Source organism: Dissoconium aciculare, assembly GCF_010015565.1.
Source record: "Dissoconium aciculare CBS 342.82 unplaced genomic scaffold K489scaffold_6, whole genome shotgun sequence".
Classification (NCBI taxonomy): Eukaryota; Fungi; Ascomycota; class Dothideomycetes; order Mycosphaerellales; family Dissoconiaceae; genus Dissoconium; species Dissoconium aciculare.
In genome coordinates, this window is record NW_022984956.1 from 193,105 (window position 1) to 210,601 (window position 17,497).

General features: G+C 53.6%; 6 protein-coding genes across 6 annotated transcripts; 2 read left to right on the plus strand and 4 right to left on the minus strand.

The window, feature by feature from the left end:
- Nucleotides 1–596: 596 nt before the first annotated feature.
- Nucleotides 597–2,183, minus strand: K489DRAFT_337968 (ERG3, C-5 sterol desaturase; the record flags this gene model as incomplete). The annotated part of the gene is made up of 3 exons (XM_033602222.1): nt 597–1,718; nt 1,846–1,987; nt 2,057–2,183. The coding sequence occupies 3 exons, from the start codon at nt 2,181–2,183 to the stop codon at nt 905–907; spliced, it is 1,083 nt and encodes a 360-aa protein (XP_033459661.1). The 3' UTR covers nt 597–904.
- A 3,959-nt stretch (nt 2,184–6,142) lies between these two features.
- K489DRAFT_319371 (uncharacterized protein) lies at nt 6,143–7,848 on the minus strand (the record flags this gene model as incomplete). The annotated part of the gene is made up of 4 exons (XM_033601381.1): nt 6,143–7,197; nt 7,254–7,316; nt 7,372–7,619; nt 7,691–7,848. Coding segments are annotated over 4 exons (1,524 nt in total), but the record flags the coding sequence as incomplete, so codon positions are not given.
- Nucleotides 7,849–9,131: 1,283 nt separating this feature from the next.
- On the plus strand, nt 9,132–10,580 carry K489DRAFT_379991 (uncharacterized protein). The gene is made up of 3 exons (XM_033604782.1): nt 9,132–9,531; nt 9,839–10,040; nt 10,110–10,580. Exons 1-3 carry the CDS (start codon nt 9,415–9,417, stop codon nt 10,568–10,570), a joined length of 780 nt encoding a protein of 259 aa, XP_033459663.1. The 5' UTR covers nt 9,132–9,414; the 3' UTR covers nt 10,571–10,580.
- Nucleotides 10,581–10,594: 14 nt separating this feature from the next.
- K489DRAFT_379993 (uncharacterized protein) lies at nt 10,595–13,218 on the minus strand. Its single transcript, XM_033604783.1, has 2 exons — nt 11,217–13,218; nt 10,595–11,153 (listed from the first exon to the last, which is right to left on the minus strand). The coding sequence occupies exons 1-2, from the start codon at nt 13,112–13,114 to the stop codon at nt 11,045–11,047; spliced, it is 2,007 nt and encodes a 668-aa protein (XP_033459664.1). The 5' UTR covers nt 13,115–13,218; the 3' UTR covers nt 10,595–11,044.
- Nucleotides 13,219–13,364: 146 nt separating this feature from the next.
- Nucleotides 13,365–14,957, plus strand: K489DRAFT_356527 (DNA topoisomerase IV, alpha subunit; the record flags this gene model as incomplete). Its single annotated transcript, XM_033602539.1, has 4 exons — nt 13,365–13,884; nt 13,945–14,011; nt 14,069–14,768; nt 14,823–14,957. The coding sequence occupies exons 1-4, from the start codon at nt 13,692–13,694 to the stop codon at nt 14,955–14,957; spliced, it is 1,095 nt and encodes a 364-aa protein (XP_033459665.1). The 5' UTR covers nt 13,365–13,691.
- Nucleotides 14,945–17,242, minus strand: K489DRAFT_379995 (uncharacterized protein). The gene has a single exon (XM_033604784.1). The coding sequence runs from the start codon at nt 16,828–16,830 to the stop codon at nt 15,358–15,360; it is 1,473 nt and encodes a 490-aa protein (XP_033459666.1). The 5' UTR covers nt 16,831–17,242; the 3' UTR covers nt 14,945–15,357.
- Between the last annotated feature and the right edge of the window lie 255 nt (nt 17,243–17,497).

A 17,497-nucleotide genomic window follows, 5' to 3' on the forward strand; every position in this document is an offset into this window, starting at 1 on the left:
CTTTCTCTCTCTCTCTCTACCTCCCTTCCCTTCTCAGAGATACCGAGATAGCCAGATAACCAGCAAGAGCGCATTCCTCCCTCTCGTTGATTTTCCCGAGCAGTGAAGCAAACGATCTATACATCCTCTCCCTCGAGAGAAGACCAGCGGAGGGAGGCAGGGCAGGCGAAACCAATCATCCCACGTCATGCATGATGCAGTGAAACAAAACCTTCTAGGCGATGGGGTGATCAGGGAGCAGCAGCAGCAGCAGATGATCCCGGAGATAGGCCCGGAGAAGGAGGCGCGATTCTAGAGAAGATTTGAGACTGGGGAGGGAGGAAGCAAAGGGAAAGGGAAGGGGAAGGGGAAGGGGGATACAAGAACAAAAGCTCCCTGAAGCAGCAGAGGGAGAACCATAGCGACAATCAAAGCACGGACACGAACATGAAACATGGAACATGAGAGATGAAAGATGAAAGATGAAAACCGCGTGGAATCGACTACTCCGGTCCGTACTACTCTATAACGTAGGACGGGAGAAGTCGGGGGAGGGATATATGTATATATATTTATCGAGACACACACACACACACACACAGAGAGAGAGAGAGAGAGACAGAGAGAAAGGGGAAACCGAGGCAGAAATAGCCATGTTCCATTCTCGATATCCTATAATATGATCTAGTATAGAGGAGGGAGGGAACAAAATCCAAAAGTGGAAGGAGATTGCGCCCGATGAGAGAGAGAAAAGCAAAGGAACCCCCTGTTGGTAGAAACGACCGTCGCGAAGACATGGCGCGAGCGGGGAAATCGAGGATATTAAGCCAAAGAAAGAGAAAAAAAAAACGGCGCCTAAAAAACCATCGTGGAATTTTTTGAATTCATTTCTTCCGAGGGGGAATGGAATGGTGGGGGAGGACGATCACTGCGTCTTCTTCGCCTCCTCGGGCGCGTAGCTCCGGTCGTCGGCGCCCTCGACCTCGACGACCATGCGCTCCATCTCCTGGGTCTGGCGCTGCCACTCGGCGGGGGACATCTTCTGCTCCTTGCGGAAGAGCTCCGGGTTCGGGCGGCGGTAGGAGCCGCCGAGGCGGTCCCACAGGGTGGTGAACTGGCCGTAGTTGTAGTTGAAGTACAGGTGGTGCATGGTGTGGCAGGCGGCGCCGTTGATGATGGGCGAGTCGGCGACGTACTCGCCGTCGTGGATCATGACGGTCCAGATCTGGATGAAGGTGAAGAGGGCGAGGTAGGCGAACTTGTTCAGCGGCATGAGGAAGGGGAAGACGTGGTAGGGCACGCTCTGGGCGTAGCCGTCGAGCGGGTGGAAGGCGATGCTGGCGTAGGGCGTCGGCATGATCCACTTGTGGTGCGGCTTGTGCAGGTGGCGATAGATGATCGGGTGGTGCAGGCCGCGGTGGATCCAGTAGATGCCGAAGTCGGTGAACATCAGGAAGAGCGGGAACTGGAGGTAGGTGTACCAGTTTCCGAAGTAGGAGAGGACGGAGGATTCGTAGCCGACGTCGGCGAGGGTGTCGTACATGTAGGAGTGGCCACGGACCTCGGCGACGAAGAAGGGGACGGTGAGGAGGGTGATGGCGGGGATGGAGGTGACGGCCTGGGTGATCTCGAGGCGCATCTGGTTTTTGAGGTATTTGGGGTGTTTGAAGGTTGCGTGGTCGAAGACGAGGAGATAGCTGAGCGTCGCGAAGACGAAGTAGAGGAGGTTCGCGGAGACCCTGGGAGAGAGGGAAATGTCAGCGTTTGGATCGCCCCGGCAGCGCAAGAAGGGGACGTCGAGTGAAGCGGTGTTTGACTACTGCAGGGCCAACACCGCTCGCAAAGTGCAAGGCATGATCTACTCACATTGTGACGAAAAACAAGGTGATGGACTGTCGGAGGACGTTGTCCCGATCCCACTGGCTGAGGTATGCATATTCACTCGGCTCAGCGCTCATGAATTGGCTCGCCGGCTCCCATTGCCACGTCGATCGAATCGGGAGGGTCTCTGATGTGGCCGCGGCGGTGGCGGCAGCGAATGTGGCATTGACGACGTTGGCGCCCACGCCCTGGAGACCGTTCTTGAAGGAGGCGGTGATGGTGGAGATGGGGTCGAAGGAAGCGGACGAGGTGTGAAGAGGGAGGAGGTTGGCGTAGATCCGATCGAAGACATAGGTGTCGGCGAATTCGAGGACGACGTCCATGACGGGCGGGTCGTGAGGGATGTGACCGGGTGGTGTGTTGTCCCCCTTCGCGATCTATGCGCGCTCTGCTCTTGCGGGTCGGGTGAAAGTGATGTTCGCGGTCGCCCGAGTGCGTGTATCCTGGGACGTCCAAGGGAGAGCTCTCGAGGGTCAATGTCCCGTCGAGGACAATGGCGGTGATGAGAGGTAAAAGCGATGACAGTGGTAGCAGCGGGATCGTGTAGCTATGCAGCGAAGCACAGCGAGAGGAGCGAAGTCGACAAGAGCACCAGCTCAAGGCGGCGGTCGTTCGGTGGTAGCGAGGGTGTGTGTGTGTCTGTGAGATCGTGTTGAGAGAACAGGAAGATCAGATTAAAAGAAGAGAGAAGAGCGAGTGAGGAAAGTAAGAGTAGAGGTGGATATGAAGAGACGACCGCCGACCTGACAAATCAAATGCGGCAGAGGTACAGTAGTAGGTAGTAGCAGCCACAGTCACTCACTCACAGCTCCGTGATAAGAACCGAGACCGAACGATTTCCTGAACTGCAGCAGTGCTGTACTGTCTCCCACCTTGCAAACAAGCATCCCAACGAAATGATTATTATGAGATTCTACGAAAGTGCCACGCATTCGAGGGCGGGCCGACAGCGGCGGGAACCCACGGCGGCCGGGAACCCCTTCGTCTACAGTACGGTACTACTCCCCAGGTGTAGGGTGGATCATCATTATTATTCATTCTGATGTCGCTGCTGCTGCTGCTGATTGTACTGTCACATCCCGGGCACGGTTAGGGACCCGTCCGGATGTTGCAGCGGCGGCGCATTGGCGGGAAGGGGGGAGAAGACGTGCTAGGAGGAGGAGGATGAGGATAGCTCCGCCTCGAGATTTCTGAAGAATCTCTCCCTGTAGCAAGCAGCCAGACATTTGCACGCATCACCCTGCACCATGGCCGTCCTTTCTCCTCGCGGCGTATACAACACAGTATACTAAAATGCAGTACTCGGACTTCTCATGCTCATCACGGAGGGAGTCGTTGGTGTTTTTCGTTGTTGCTGTCAGTCTCCCTCCCTCCCGATACAACATACGATACGTGCGGGAAAGAAGAGCTCCGAAGCGACAGCGGTAGCGCATGCATGGTAGTATAGCGTCTCTCTCACCTGCATTGGGACGGAAACACTCTGTAGTGGTAGTGGCGTGCGGCGGCGGCGGCGGCGGCGGACATGGGATTTGCCGCGAAAGTGGTTCGATAAAATAAATTCCGCCCTTTTTCTGTTGTCCCTCCTTGCCTGAAACGTGCACACGCCCACACAAAAATCGAAAAACGAACTCAGGGTTTCTCCCGTCCCCTTCCCGTTTCAGGGCTGCCAAAGAAGGGTTCGGCACTTATCCGTGTTCGGACTCCGGCACGACCCCTGAAGCTCGATCTCATTGGTGGGACGATCCGGCCCTCTCACCAAAAAAGGAAGGGAAAAGCTTCATTCGATCTCAGGGCATAAAAAATCGCATGACTTTATGTATTTTATGTGCTTTTTGTACAGTTGTCCCGCTATGCCATATCCGGTAATTACGCTTTTGCATATTTCAGTTAGAGAGAGAGAGGGAGAGATAGGACTGTGACTGTACTGTAGAACGCGCGCGGGAGAGGGAGAGAGAGAGAGAGAGAGAGAGAGAGGTGAGGCAGAACAGGACGGCGAATCTCATCGGCACAGGTATGAGCGATGGCTCCAGATGGCGGCGGGCATCGTGACATATATGGATGGACTCACGCCTGTCATCGTTCGTATTATTATCATCATCATCATCGTTCGCCACGCCTTCCAAGATCGCCGAAGTGCAAAGATGCGTCTGTAGAATAAAAATGCTCGTAAAGCTTTATATTTGGCAAAAAAAAACTACCTTTGGTGAAGAACAAAGATGCTCTGGTTTTCCTCCGATCGTGGCTGGATGACATCGCCGCTCTCATAGAGCAGAAGCAGATGCAGAAGTAGGAGCTGGAGCAACAATATCCTATCATACCATATCCTATCATATGCTATTCCATGCATGCATGCACACATCGATTCATCACATACACGAAGAGAAAACAAAAAAACAAAACTTCCGAGCCGGAAAAAGGGGGGGGGGGATTCTGGGAGAGCAAAAAAAGAACCGACATCGAAAAGAGATTGGCACTGCTGCACAATTACAACAATGACAATGACATGAAGAAAGAAAGAATTCACAACCTCTCCCAGCAGCCCACGTTTCTCCCCGATCGAAAGAATTTCCCCGAGATCGGTTTTCCTCTGTGTGAGTGCCTTTCCGCACTCTTCGCACCCATTTTCCACAAAGCCCCGCGAGAGAAGGTTTACTGACTGACTTTCTCCCAAACCGAGCCTTTTCTTCCTTTGGGATCATCAACGCCAGTTCTGCGAAGAAGGTGGAGGGGGTTGGGAGACACCGTCGTCGAGGGGGTAGGGCGGGAGGTTGTTGTTCGAGGGGGAGGGAGGATGACGATTGGAGACGAAAGCAGGTACGGTTGACGGTGGTGGGAAGCTGTGGGTCTTGGGCGAGGTCGAGAGATGGGCCCTGCTGTTGTTGGATGTGGTGGGGGTGTTCCGCTGGGTTTGATAAGGGTCGCGGTTGCCGCCGTTGCTGTGGCCGCTCCTGTTGGTGTTGGTGTTGGTCGGGGCGGGATGGAGGCCGTTTCCGGGGCTGTAATTGGTACTGCTGTCGTGGGACCAAGAGGGATGCGGGTGCTTGCTGTACTCCCTATCGTGGACATGACGAGCGGAAGGTGGCGAGTCTGCTGAATTCCGAGCCATGTCGCCATTGTGATGGTGAAAGCTGGACTGACGGGAAGGGCGCGCCTGTAAATCATGCAGAGTATCATTATGATCGCGGCGGTCTGGGATCGTGCTGTGGCCTCGTTCCCAAGGATCCCTCCGCGCCCTCACGTTGTCGTTCCGACGCCACCAATCCTCCTGGCTGTCGACTCCAGAGCTACGAGGTGGCGAGCCAGATTGAGCAGGATTGCCACTCACAGATGCATGTCGCAAAGAAACTCGCACGTCTGCAAGCGAGCGATCCGGGCTGGTCGGACCTACATTACCGTGAGGCCGATTCATGGTCTGCGGCGGAGGCTGATATGAAGACGAATCCCGATGGGATGGCGGTGCTGACAACGGAGGAGGTGGCAGATTTGTTGCTGGGTCAAAACCGGTCGATGATGCCGAAGTCGGACGATTGTGAAGTTGCGCATGTGCATCCTCGCGAGGCGATCGGTGTGAATATGATGTGCCATGTAAAGTCGATCGTGCTGATCCTTGCGGACTGCGATGAGGATAATGCTCCAAGTGATAGTTCCGGTCCTGTTGGGTCGTCGTAGGTGGTAATGGTTGACCACGTCGAGAATCGTTGTAGTCCTGCCTGTCTGCATCCCATGGCATGGATGAGCGAGACCAGGCGGGTGTGTTTTGAGCAATTTCCATTCTATCACCAGGAGGATTGCTCGGCCTGGACGGTTCGCGGTAGCTGCCAAAGTGCCCGTCCGCTGCCCCTCGGCTGAAATCTTGCTGTACATTGGGCGATGAAGACCTGCTGATGGAAGTTCCAAACGGGTCGGAATTCTTGGCGTGTCGGGCGAAATAGGCCTGGGCAGAGCCTACATTACTTTCGCCGTTGCCGCTTCTGTGGGACTCGGAGTGATCGTTGGCTGGTTTTGGAAATGTGGTTGAAAGGGCTTCTGTCGTTGATGGGTGTCTTGTGGACTGCGTTGATTGCCTGAAGGGGTCAGCAAGAGGTTCAGAAGGATTAGCAGCTGGAGCGGAGGTTGAGACGGCGGGATGAGATGATGGCTGATGTCGGTTCACCGAATGAGGTGCGACGGGAACCGAGGTGGGTGTGTTATGTGAAGATGTCAAAGGTGTATTGTCGGTAATATTCTCCGCGACATTGGTGGTGGATAGTGCAGGGTTTCTAAATTGCGTACTGGTCAACCGTCTCTTAGCAGGCCGCACCGGTTCGTCTTCGTCCGATGAGATCAGATCAATCACAGTGGGCATCACCGTGGCAGGCCGTTTCGTGCCCTGGGTGTTCTGCTGGGCGATCGATGCTTCCCGCGACGATACAGGAGGTGTCGTCATCTGCGATATAGCAGGCAGGGCCATCGAACGTGCGAAACTTCCATTGGAAAGCGTAGCACTGGGCGGCTCGTCTTTGATTTCGACAATTTCAACATCATCGTCTTCGTCATCGAAGTCGTCATCGTAAGCCGCACGCGGACCTCGCGGAGGATTATCTCGCGCATTATCTCCTGTATCGATAACATGCCATTCGCCATTTGGCTCAATGTCCACCTTTTCGGTGGATTTGGGTGTTCGATTCAGTATGTCTTCAAAGTACTTATCGACCCGCAAAGATTCGAAGAGGATAGTCCGGTTGCAAATCGGGCATAGCCATTGTGGGGCTTGTTCTTGGAGCTGCATAAACATGGACCCGTCGAAGCATTGATTGTGAGCGCATCTGTCTGAGCGAATCGGGACTGTGATTCGCAAGGTAGATATTGGGTCTTTGAGAGACATTCTCACCGAAGTGGTAGCAATGTCCGGATCGGAGTTTGCTTTGCTCATCTCATCGAGGACGGTCTGTTTGGGAATAAATCTTCCTTGCTTGATGCGTTCAGTCAGAGTCGTTGCATTACAATACCGTGCAAGCTGTATGCCAAATATGTATTGTTTGGTCGTCAAGGCGTAGGTTATGGCAATCATATTACCATATCCCGTGTTTCGACGAACTTTGTCGGTCACATCGGCAGGTTTGGTGGAGCCCGGCTTATTTTTGAGACCTTTGAAGTTGGATCGAACATCATCGCCGTTGATTTTGACCTCGATCTGGCTTGGGAAAGAGATATCAATGGGAGGCGAGTTTGGTGCGAGATTCGTGTCGATACCACAGTAAAGCAGTAGACGCAAAGTGCTGTCACCTGCGAGGCGTCGCACAGCATCTTCCTTCAACCTCAAGGTCGCATTGACCGTATTACGGTTTTGCGGATATTCTTGAAGGCCGTGTCAGTTCAATGATCCATCCAAGATGCAAACGAGGGTTCCGTACCAGGTAGATAGTCGAATGGCAACACATTGTCAATGATCTCATAGAATGGACTTGGTTTGAAAACTGGAGAGCAAACTTTAGCGTCACGCACACTCATATCCGATCCGCAAAGTCTTACGTCTTCCCGGAGGTGGCAGTCGACCCAGAGCCGATCGTCCCTGTGCTGGTAGAGGCCGCGAGTGATGAGTGTGTGAGTATGAAGCTGTCGTTGGGCTCGAGAACCCTGTGTCTGCAGTCTTGACGTGGGAGAAACTGGGCGGTGGTTCCTGGCCGTGATGGCTTATTTGATAGCTCAATGCGTCGAAAGCGGTCTGATTGTTATCATTGATGATTTTCCGGAGGACTACGCCGTTGTCAGCATACATCCTCCTCCCGTCACCCATTCATAATCCATTTCCACGACGTAGCCTCCTCTTATATGTAATCGCCGATATCACTCACTCTCGATACACCTCGCCTGCAAATGAGCCTTGTTCCCCGACACCTGGTAATTGTGCGCTCTACATATCTCTTTCAGATCGTTGTTAACCAGGGTTCGTATCCGAGCCTCGACAATGGGTCGCTGCTGTTGTAGGTGGTGGTTCGCCGTAGCCATTGCTTGCAGACTAACCGGCCAAGCGACGGCGACGGCGATGGCGGTTATGAAGAGAGCAGCCGTGATGGATTGAGGGTCGTCGAGTGCAGTACGGTGGGATCGTCGTGCAGTGAACTGTTTTCGTAGGCGCCAGTGACTCGTCCAAACATCTTAATCACGCGACACGGCGGTGCTCAGGCTGGTGAAGCGGCGTCACTTATTCTGTGATGGACATTTCGGCACAACTCTTTCCCAGTTACGCACAGTGGCCCGGTGTGCGCGGATGTTCGAAAGTCGGAATACAGCAGCAAGGGACGCTCAGCAGCAGCGGAATGGTTGAGTGGCCCAAGGTTGCTGGCGAAATAATCGCGCGGGCTGGGAATGGAGAGCGCGGCGGCGGAAAGTTGTATGGCTCGTGTATGCGCTGGCTTAATCGGTGGAGAGCAACAGAGCAGGCACGACCAAATGCAATATTGAGGCGGATGGTCGTGCACCTCCCTCTTGGATAGGTAATAAGTGGAAGGGTTTCGGAGGATTGCGCCTGTCACTTGGAAAGGTGGTGCCGTGTGAAATGATGCTACAGTATGATCAATCTCTATGTAGTGCATATCGTGGTAAACTCGGCTCGCGGGCAAAAAGCTTCAAGTGAGGTCACCGACCCCGGGCTGTGGTCCGCACACACGAGACTGCAACAGTGGCAATTCAAACGCCTATGAAGTCGGATTTCCTTGCATAAGAATCTACACCATATGGAATACACGACCTTGCATGCAGATATTGTTTACCACTCATCTCAGCAGGTGCCTGTCATACAGTCGTAGATACGGAAGGGGCACCCGAAGTCCTCCAGGCAACACCAGCGGACTATACATACACGCCCGGCGCTCAGTACGTGCTCAGAGACGAATTGATTGCACACGCGCATATGCCGGCGGCAAGCGAAACCCAGCCCCAGATGTCCAGAATCCCTGGAAGCCGGAAGGATATAAAACCGCGTGCGTGAAAGCCTCTGGAGGACATCATGTTGTGATCAGAACTAGAAGCTGTCATTTCATATTGCATGGGGTTTGTCTTGTGTCAGAGAGCGGAGAGGTCGACAGGCGATTGCATTCAAAAATGGCCCAGATGATGACCCTGGAGCTCTGGAGTGTTAGGGTTGGGTCTAACACCATACAGCAAGCCATGACCTCCGTCCCATGAAGTCACCTATATACTGCCCAGGTGTATCTGTTTTTCTTCCTTACCACATTCTCACCACCACATCACTATTCATATTCAATTCGCTTCAGAATGGCCGAGGAGATAGCAGTCTCTCAGAATGAGATCCAGGAGCATACCAAGTCTCCTCTGGAAGAAAAGCCTGAGCAGATTGCGTCCGTCGCCGATGCGCCCACAGTGCCGGCCAAGGTTAGTTGACAACTCGTCATGAAACAGGCATCTTGAAGATGTCCATCAGCAGCGCGTCAACCGTGCATCTGAAGTCTTTCGTGTCCCTCCGCCAGAGGAAACAGTAATGGCTCACCGCCATCTCGCTGAGTGACCTTCTTTTCAACAACAACAACCATAATTTAATCCCACCATTGGCTGATGAACACGCGTCTCCAGGATCAGGGAGAAGTAGATGGTAAGGGAGAGGTGGCGGAAGAGGGAGAAGTAGACGAAGCTCAACCAGCGAATGAAGGTCCCGCGACTGGCGGTTTGACAGTAAGTAAAGTCGAGATGTACACTGGGCATCTTCGCGCATTTTAAAACTTTCTTCCATCGATCGTACTCGTACGATGACGTCTGCCCACTATGAGATCTCTACGTGCGGCTCTCTCTCCCATTTTTGCTGTAGATACTAAACATGCGGCATGAGATGGCTTCGTTCTCTCTCACCATCGCGCTCATTCGTCCCTATTCCCTGGCACATCATGAGACACAGCATGTTGGGAGAGCGACTTGATCATCGTTGAGCAGAAATCCTCGAAGCATAACGTAACGCTTTCACTCGAGACTGACGAATTCAAAGTCGGAGGAGCAACTACAGAAATACAAATGGTACAAGTGCATAGCAGATCCAGCCCAGTACGGTCCAGGACATTTCTACTACACACAAACCGAGACCGGCGAATCATCATGGACGGAACCTGCGGAACCGTATTGGATCTGGGACGCACAAGCGGGTGCTGTAGATTCCGCAGCAGGCCTACAGATCCCGGGTAAACCTCAAGGTGAGCAAACGAGTCTGGAGATTGAAGGCCAACCATCGAACTCACTTCTCCCTTTCCTTCGGAAACCAGCCTCGCAACGGCAACTAGACGACTACCAAGGCTACAACCCAAAAATCCACGGCAACTACGACCCCAACGCCTCCTACGCCAGATTCCACACCCGGCGGACCGGCCCAGGAGCCGAGTACACCAACATCCTCGACGCAGCACAGCAGAACGCCAGCCTCACCCCCGACCAAACCGCCGCCGCCGCCGCCGACCCCTATACCTCGACCATGATCCTCAACCGCTTCACCGGCGCCACGCAGACGGGCGCGGACCTCGGGCCGGAACGGCACAGCGACGTGGCCAAAAGCGGGCGCCAGATGAACGCCTTCTTCGACGTGGACGCCGCGGCGAACGCGCACGACGGACGATCGCTCAAGGCGGAGCGGCAGGCGCAGAAATTGACCAAGCAGCAGGTCAAGGAGTTCAACAGCAAGCGGGCGGAGAGGAAGCACAAGAAGAGGATGCAGCAGCTTTTGTCGTGAGATGCCCCCCCTTTTTTTCTTTCTCGGACTTTTTCGCTCCGCTTTGGTTATCAGGGGACAGCGGATTTGTTAGGATGGAGGGAGCTGATTGGGCGATGAATTTCTTTTGTGGGAAACATGTGCTTGTCGTTTGTATGATGAGAGATAGGGGGAGGGAATTTTGAGGATTTTTCGGCATTGGTCGCAGGTCTTGTATACAGATGAAGTACGCATTTCGAGTCCGTTTTTTCTTATTGTGTCATAAATTGTAAAGGTAGAGGAGATTATGTCATTATTGAATTGGCATCTGATGGTATGGTGATGATAGAAGAATGTGGAGCCGCCGGGAAAAAAGCTAGCATGATTCATCAAAAAGATATGATGTTGTCAAATATGTCATAATTCATGTTTCGCGCTCGAGGGCGCAGAATATCACCCAACAGGAGAATTCCGTTGTTGGGTCGGAGTCGATCGTTGGAAGCTCAATTCGTCCGCTCACTGCGTAGGAACATAGAGCCAACGCTTATCGGCCTTGGACGTGCCAACTTGTGCGAAGCAGTGTCCGAGGGTTTCTTTGATCACATCGTGAGTCATCTTGGGAAATCTGGGAAATTGGTCAGTCTCGTGGCGAATGATCCTCGGCCCTTGTGTAAGTGATAGAACGCACCTGGTTTTCAACCCTTTGAGCAAGTCCAGCTTGCCCAGTGTGCTCCCCACGACAGCATCTTTGAACTCCTCCAGATCCTCCTTGCTCAGTGTTTTCGGCTGTGGCTTCCGTGAACGTTTCGCATTCGCTCCGGAGTCGAGACTTGTGATGGGTCCTTTCTCTCCTTGCGCCGCTCCGACAAGCGGACGATCCAGGCCGGCGTTTCCGCTGGCGCGAGGTTGTAGCGGTGGTCGAGGAGGAGCAAGCATACCCCCAGTGAGAGTCGCCTGCCCAGCTGTGATGGCTGGTGTCTCCACCGAAGGCACAGCAACTTCAACTTCCCAGTACTGGGTCGAAAATGGATCTATGGGTTTCCCTGACAAGACCGGCAACAAATTCTCCAACCTCATGCCACGCATTTTGCTCTCTTGCTCTCGATCATCAAACCGCCCCTTGGGATTCTGCCAACATAGTCCTGTGTTATCGGGCACGAGATCTCCGGTGATCATCCGTGATTTGTTCTTCAATGCATCCTCACTGTCGTCTAAGAAGCCGTCGATTTCGTCACCATCGCAGTCGCTATCTGCGTCGTCTTCATCTTCCGAAACAATATCATCTCCTTCCTCTGGTTCTTCCCATTCGCATTCCGAATCGTAGTCGTAATCAGTATCTGGACGAACGCGACTGAATGGCGCTCTCGACACCTTTGAGCTCTCAATTTTGGTATATGTCCCACAATATGCAGGTCGCACATCCTCGCAAAAGTGAATGTGTTTGATCGGTACGGTTTGTAACAGGTGATACGGATTGACTGTGGCTGCGTCCTTTGTCAAATCAACGACTTGTGACGAGTCCCGATCGATCATTTCGGCCAATGCTCTGACACTGGGTAAACGCAGTCCACGTTGACTCCGAGCTTCGTCGTGGAAATGTCGTCTCAAACTCGTTTCTTGACCAGCAGCCGATTTCGAGAAGTAGACAACATCGCGATCGAAATCTTTCACCTCTGCAGAATCTTCTCCTAGGGGCTGTTTATGTGTGATGGCTAGTGTACTGTATGATGGTAAGACGAAAGGGAGAAAAGTCTTGCTGTAGTCAGAAATTGTGGTTGTCGATTTGATCATGGGTGATTTCGCGTCTGCTACTGGCCGCGCCCTGAAAGGTGTGCTCTTCGCTGGTGAGACCGATTGTCGGATCTTGTCTGCCATAGCATCAAACGGCTCCAGAGACAGAGATTTGCGCCTAGCAGATATTGTCGGAGCATCGTTGTTGTCTGTGGTAGAATTGGATGCAGCGGGTTTGGACTGGAAGAATGCTCCCAATCTCATCTGAGAACGCTCCTTCTTAAGCTTCTCCTGTGCTCGTCGTTCCTCCTCAAGGTCCTTTTCGCGCTTTTTTGCTTCCCGCTCCTCGGCTTTCTTTTGCTTCTCCAAGTCTTTCATGCGCTTCTCCTCGTCTTTCCTCACTCGCTCTTCATCTTTGCGAGCCCGCTCTTCCTCCTTCTTGGCCTTTTCTTCAGCCCTCTCCTTGTCTTTGAGATCTTTCAACCTCTGCTTCTCAAGCTTTTCCGAAGGTGTGAGCTTACGACGTTTCGCAGGCGGCGCGCCCGAACTTGTAGCGCGTGTCGTGGTGGTAGCCGTTGCTCCGGTCGCAGTTTCTTCTGGAGCGTGAGTTGATGAGAGACCATCCATGCTCGTGAGTGTCGAACAACTCGGCGCTGGCGAAGCCGCACGTGTGGGATCATCGTGAGCGGCGCTCGATCCTGCACTGGCATTACTTGAGCCATCAGATACCGGCGGCGTCGGCATCATGAATTGTGTGCCCTTCAGGTTCAGCGGTTTTCGATCAGGTGAAAGTTCTCCATCGGCGGCACGCTTGCGAGGGTTGGGAGTAGCAGGGGCAGATTCGATCTCGTCCATCGTGATATGTTGTTCCTTCGAAGAATTCATGTGACGACGTCAAACCTGGCGGGTGTATTCGAAAATTGCCAAATTGACATTTACAGTTGAGGCTTGATCCAGGCAGTTGCACGTTGTACCTCAATTGAAACGCACGACCGTGTTTCGCGTCGTCGTCGCGTCGCGGCTAAAGTGCGCTAGCCTGGTTAGGTTTATGATGTGCCCGCACCTCCATCGTCGTCATTTGCTGCAGAAACATCTACGTTGATGCGGTCAACATAAAATAGGTTGTCGACAAGATCGTCTATATTGCCAAGATCATCGATCGAAAGTCTGAAAGTAGTCCGCAACTTACAAGAGTGCGAGATGCATTCCACCTGGTTCGATGAAGACGAGGCGTCGAATGTACGAACAGACAGCGACAATAGCCTTCAACACGAGCCTGGAATGGATGTCGAGGAAGCCAGCGCAAATGACATGGTGCAAAATACAATTTCGCCGACGACTTTGCTTGGTCCAAAGTACAATGAACAAGTGTGACTTTTCGATGTCCTATTAATGTATTGTTAGTGCCACGGCGATAGCCAAAGTCGAAGCCATGTTCGAACAGATAGTGGATGACCTCCTCAATGAGAGATCCGAGATTAGCATCACACTCCGAACGAGACCGCGATCTCAAGCGACTGTTCTTGCTCGTGATCTTCAACAAATCACGACGACGACAGTGGCAGCGCACGCGACGAAAAAATTGAGCTTTCCTGGCAAAACCGCCGATGAAGCATGGAGATTCTGTATTGACTAAGCTTGTGATTGAATACACATGAAAGCGAGTTGCTGATATGGGCAATTAGCTGTGGTCCTACGCATTCTTCAAATCATGCACGAAGCCCTACGAAACGATGTGGTTTTGTCAAAGAGGTTCCTTCGAGATATGACTTCTTTTGCCTCCGAGCTCACGACTGATTGAAAGCGCAGAGACGTCTACTATCGTGATCCTGCCTTGTTCGGCAATCAAAACATCGTGGACCGCTACGTCGATGATATCGCTCTGACATTCGGCATGACGCGCTCCTCACTGAATGTGACTGCCGCAGCCAAAGGTCTGATAGCAGGCGCAGCAAAATTTTACAAACGCGACGGAAGTATCACGACCCTCGCCCTCTACGAAAGCACCCTCATCTTCGACCCGAAAGACCTCTTCTCAGTAGACATGACGCACACCCGGTGGATCCTCGTCATCGAAAAAGAAGCAACCTTCCGCTCCCTGCTCAACTCACCCTTCTGGCGCTCCGCATCGTCCCAGGGAATCCTGCTCACGGGCAAAGGCTACCCAGATCTCAGCACACGCCGTCTGCTAAACTTCATGGGCATCCCTTCAATGCGGAACGGCTTCCTCGCGATTCCCGTCTATGGCCTCGTCGACTTCGATCCCGACGGTCTGTCGATCCTCTCCACTTACCAACACGGCTCGCTCGCCCTCGCCCACGAGAACGCGGAGCACACCGTGCCGGGGATGCAATGGCTCGGGCTCCGCAGCATCCACCTGCAAGATGTGATTGGGCATGTCCACGCCGAGCAGGAACTGTTGGCGTTGACGGCTCGCGACCGAGGGATGGCGAGACGGATGTTGGATCGAGAGATTTCTCGGGAAGGCTCCGGTGCACACCACGAGCGTGTGGGATCTGGCGAGCAGCGACCGCGGCGGCAGCAGCAGCAACAACAGCAACAGCAACAAACTTGTCCGCGGACGGAGCTGCAGCGAATGCTCATGTTGAATTTCAAAGCGGAATTACAGGTGCTGGATGCGATTCCCGAGGGAGTGGAAAACTTACTGGCGCCGTTGTTGCGCGCGTTTGTTGCATGATTGATTGGTCGGTCGTTTGATGGGAGATGATTGTCCGTGTTGCAGAGGAGGATCGGAAAAACACATCAGCATGAAGAGAAGAGGAAAAAAAAGCGCGAGTGGCATCGCTCTCATGGTCGTGATAGTCTTCATTAGGCATTAATTCTTGCTCTCTCTCTTGCTCTCTCTCTTTCTCTCTCTCTCTCTCTATCTCTCTCTCTTCTTTTCTCTCCCATCGCTCATCGAAACTCATAAAATTCCATCAAAACGACCGAGAAGAAAAGAAACCCCATAAATCCATCAAAAACAAAACAAAACAAAACAAAGCACTTCCTCCGCCGTCTAGTCTTCGTCCTGACAGATCAGATCCGTCATCCTACGCTGATCCCTTTCTTCCCTTCCGTCCTTCCATCCCTCGTTTTCATCCCTGGCCCCCTCCTCCGCCTCCCACCACCACCCCCCTTCCCTTATTCACCCTGTTCTTCCCCTTGAGGATCCCCGCCACCGTGAACCGCTCCACGATCGTGACCGTCTTCCCGTATCGGACGTAATACCCCGGTCGCCAGGTCGACGTATACCGCAGGACGCGGGCGCAGCCGCGGATGTAGGCCATGTCTGTCGTCGTCGTCGCCGTCGTCGTCGTCGTCGCTGTGAGGGGGTCGGGGGCCTCGTCTTCCGGGTGGGTTGGAGGGTCGGGTGGGGAGAGTTGGGCGTCCGGGGGTGAGGTTAGGTGGTTGTTCGAGGAGGTGGTGGAGGTGGCGGTGGTGCGCTCTGGGGAGACGAGGCGGGGTTTGTTGGTCAGCGCTCGTGGGACGTAGGGCGTCGGGGAGGCGAGGTGCACGCGGATCTGGGAGGCGTTGGGGGTGTGGTTGAGGGAGCTGGAGCGGGTTGTTGGGGTGCTGGTGCTGGTTTGGATGATCATTATGAGGCGGGTCGAGGGAGCTGGTGATGTTCTTGTAGTCATGGTTGTCGTCGTTGTCGAGGAAGAAGAGCAAGAGTTGGCCTCCGGATCTGCGGCGTTCGATCTTCGCGGGCGTGGAGACGATGGGGTTGTTGTCGTGATCGACGCGGCGCGATTCGGGAGCGAGATCATCGAAGAGGACGCCAAAGATGAAGTCGACGTCGACGCCCGACGATCTTCAGGAGCAGCAGCGGCATTCTCAGTAGGGAGCAAAAACCCCTCCTGTCCCTCAGGACACTGCAACGGCCTCCTCAACCACTCCCTCTCGCCCTTCTTGACGCCCCACTCCTCGCGGACTTTCCGCCTGAATTCCGCACGGAACCCGGGCTCCACGGCCTTGCGGTTGACGGGCACACTCCGGAAACAGACCTCCTCCCGCTCGTCGATCGCCGCACTGATGGCGATGGCCGCCTGGAGCCTCTCCACCCAGTTCACCACCGTCACGGCGTCCGTGGTCGCGAGCAGGAATTGTTCGCCCTCAACGCGCACGCGGAGGACGTGCGAGCGCGCGGTGTAGTCGGCTGCGATGCCGGCGTCGGCGGCTTGCAGGGTGTAGGTGCGGAGGAGCGGCTGCGCGCGGCCTTTGAAGTAGGTTCGCATGAGCAGGGCGGTGCCGCGGAGTTCGGCCTCGACGCGGCGCCAGTCGCGGAGCGAGCTGATGGAGGAGGGAGTGTCGAGTTCGCGTTTGAAGAGGAAGTTGGAGATGAGGTTGATGTCGCAGTCGTAGGTTGGTGGTTGGGCGGTCAGTTCGGAGGATTCGGAGGCGGTGGAGGTTGATGTTGAGGTGTGGTAGGGTGGAGGCGATGGGCTCCTGTCGAACATTGAGATTGGGAGGTGGAAGATATCATTTTCACGATTGATCAGACGCTCGATATAACTTGGAGGATCGTCCATGGTCGTCGATGTGCTGGGATATATCTGAGCTTGAGCCATTGTGAAGGCTTATTATGATGCCGAATAGGCTGGTGTGATTCACGACTTGTGTATTCCTGAGATTCTCATGTTCTTGCAACGAAGCGTTCAATGGTGTCTTCGAGATGAACTCATGATCTTGGTTCGAGGTTTCACTTCGATTGTACGTGATGAAATGCGAAAGTCTCGGACCGTCGATTACAGGGATCAACAGATCTTATCAATTCGTCATATTCAATGAAACAAAGTCTCCGAGAACTTCGGCGTCCGTCGATTCGGCGAACGTATAGCAGGCGAAGGGAAATAGTCTAGAGGAATACGACCAATGACAAACCAGGTCAACACAACAATCCAGACAAGGAAGGTCACGCAAAGAAAAACCCGGGAAGCGGCAGCAAGCTTGCAAAACTTGATCACGATGATAGAACAAGACTTTGATTAAGGGAATCTATATGAAAGGAAATGCTCTAGAGGGAGAGGCGACAGTCACTTATCGCCGAATGGGAGAGACTACTGTAGAGAGAGAGAGCGAGAGAGCCCTGGAGAGCAGACTTTGAGGTGAGGATAAGGTTGAGAGAGAAACCGGAACCGCGGCAGGCATTCCATCATCACATCACACATCACACATCACCACCACCATTACCACCACCACCACCGCACGCACGATTGATACGCAACTCTATTATTT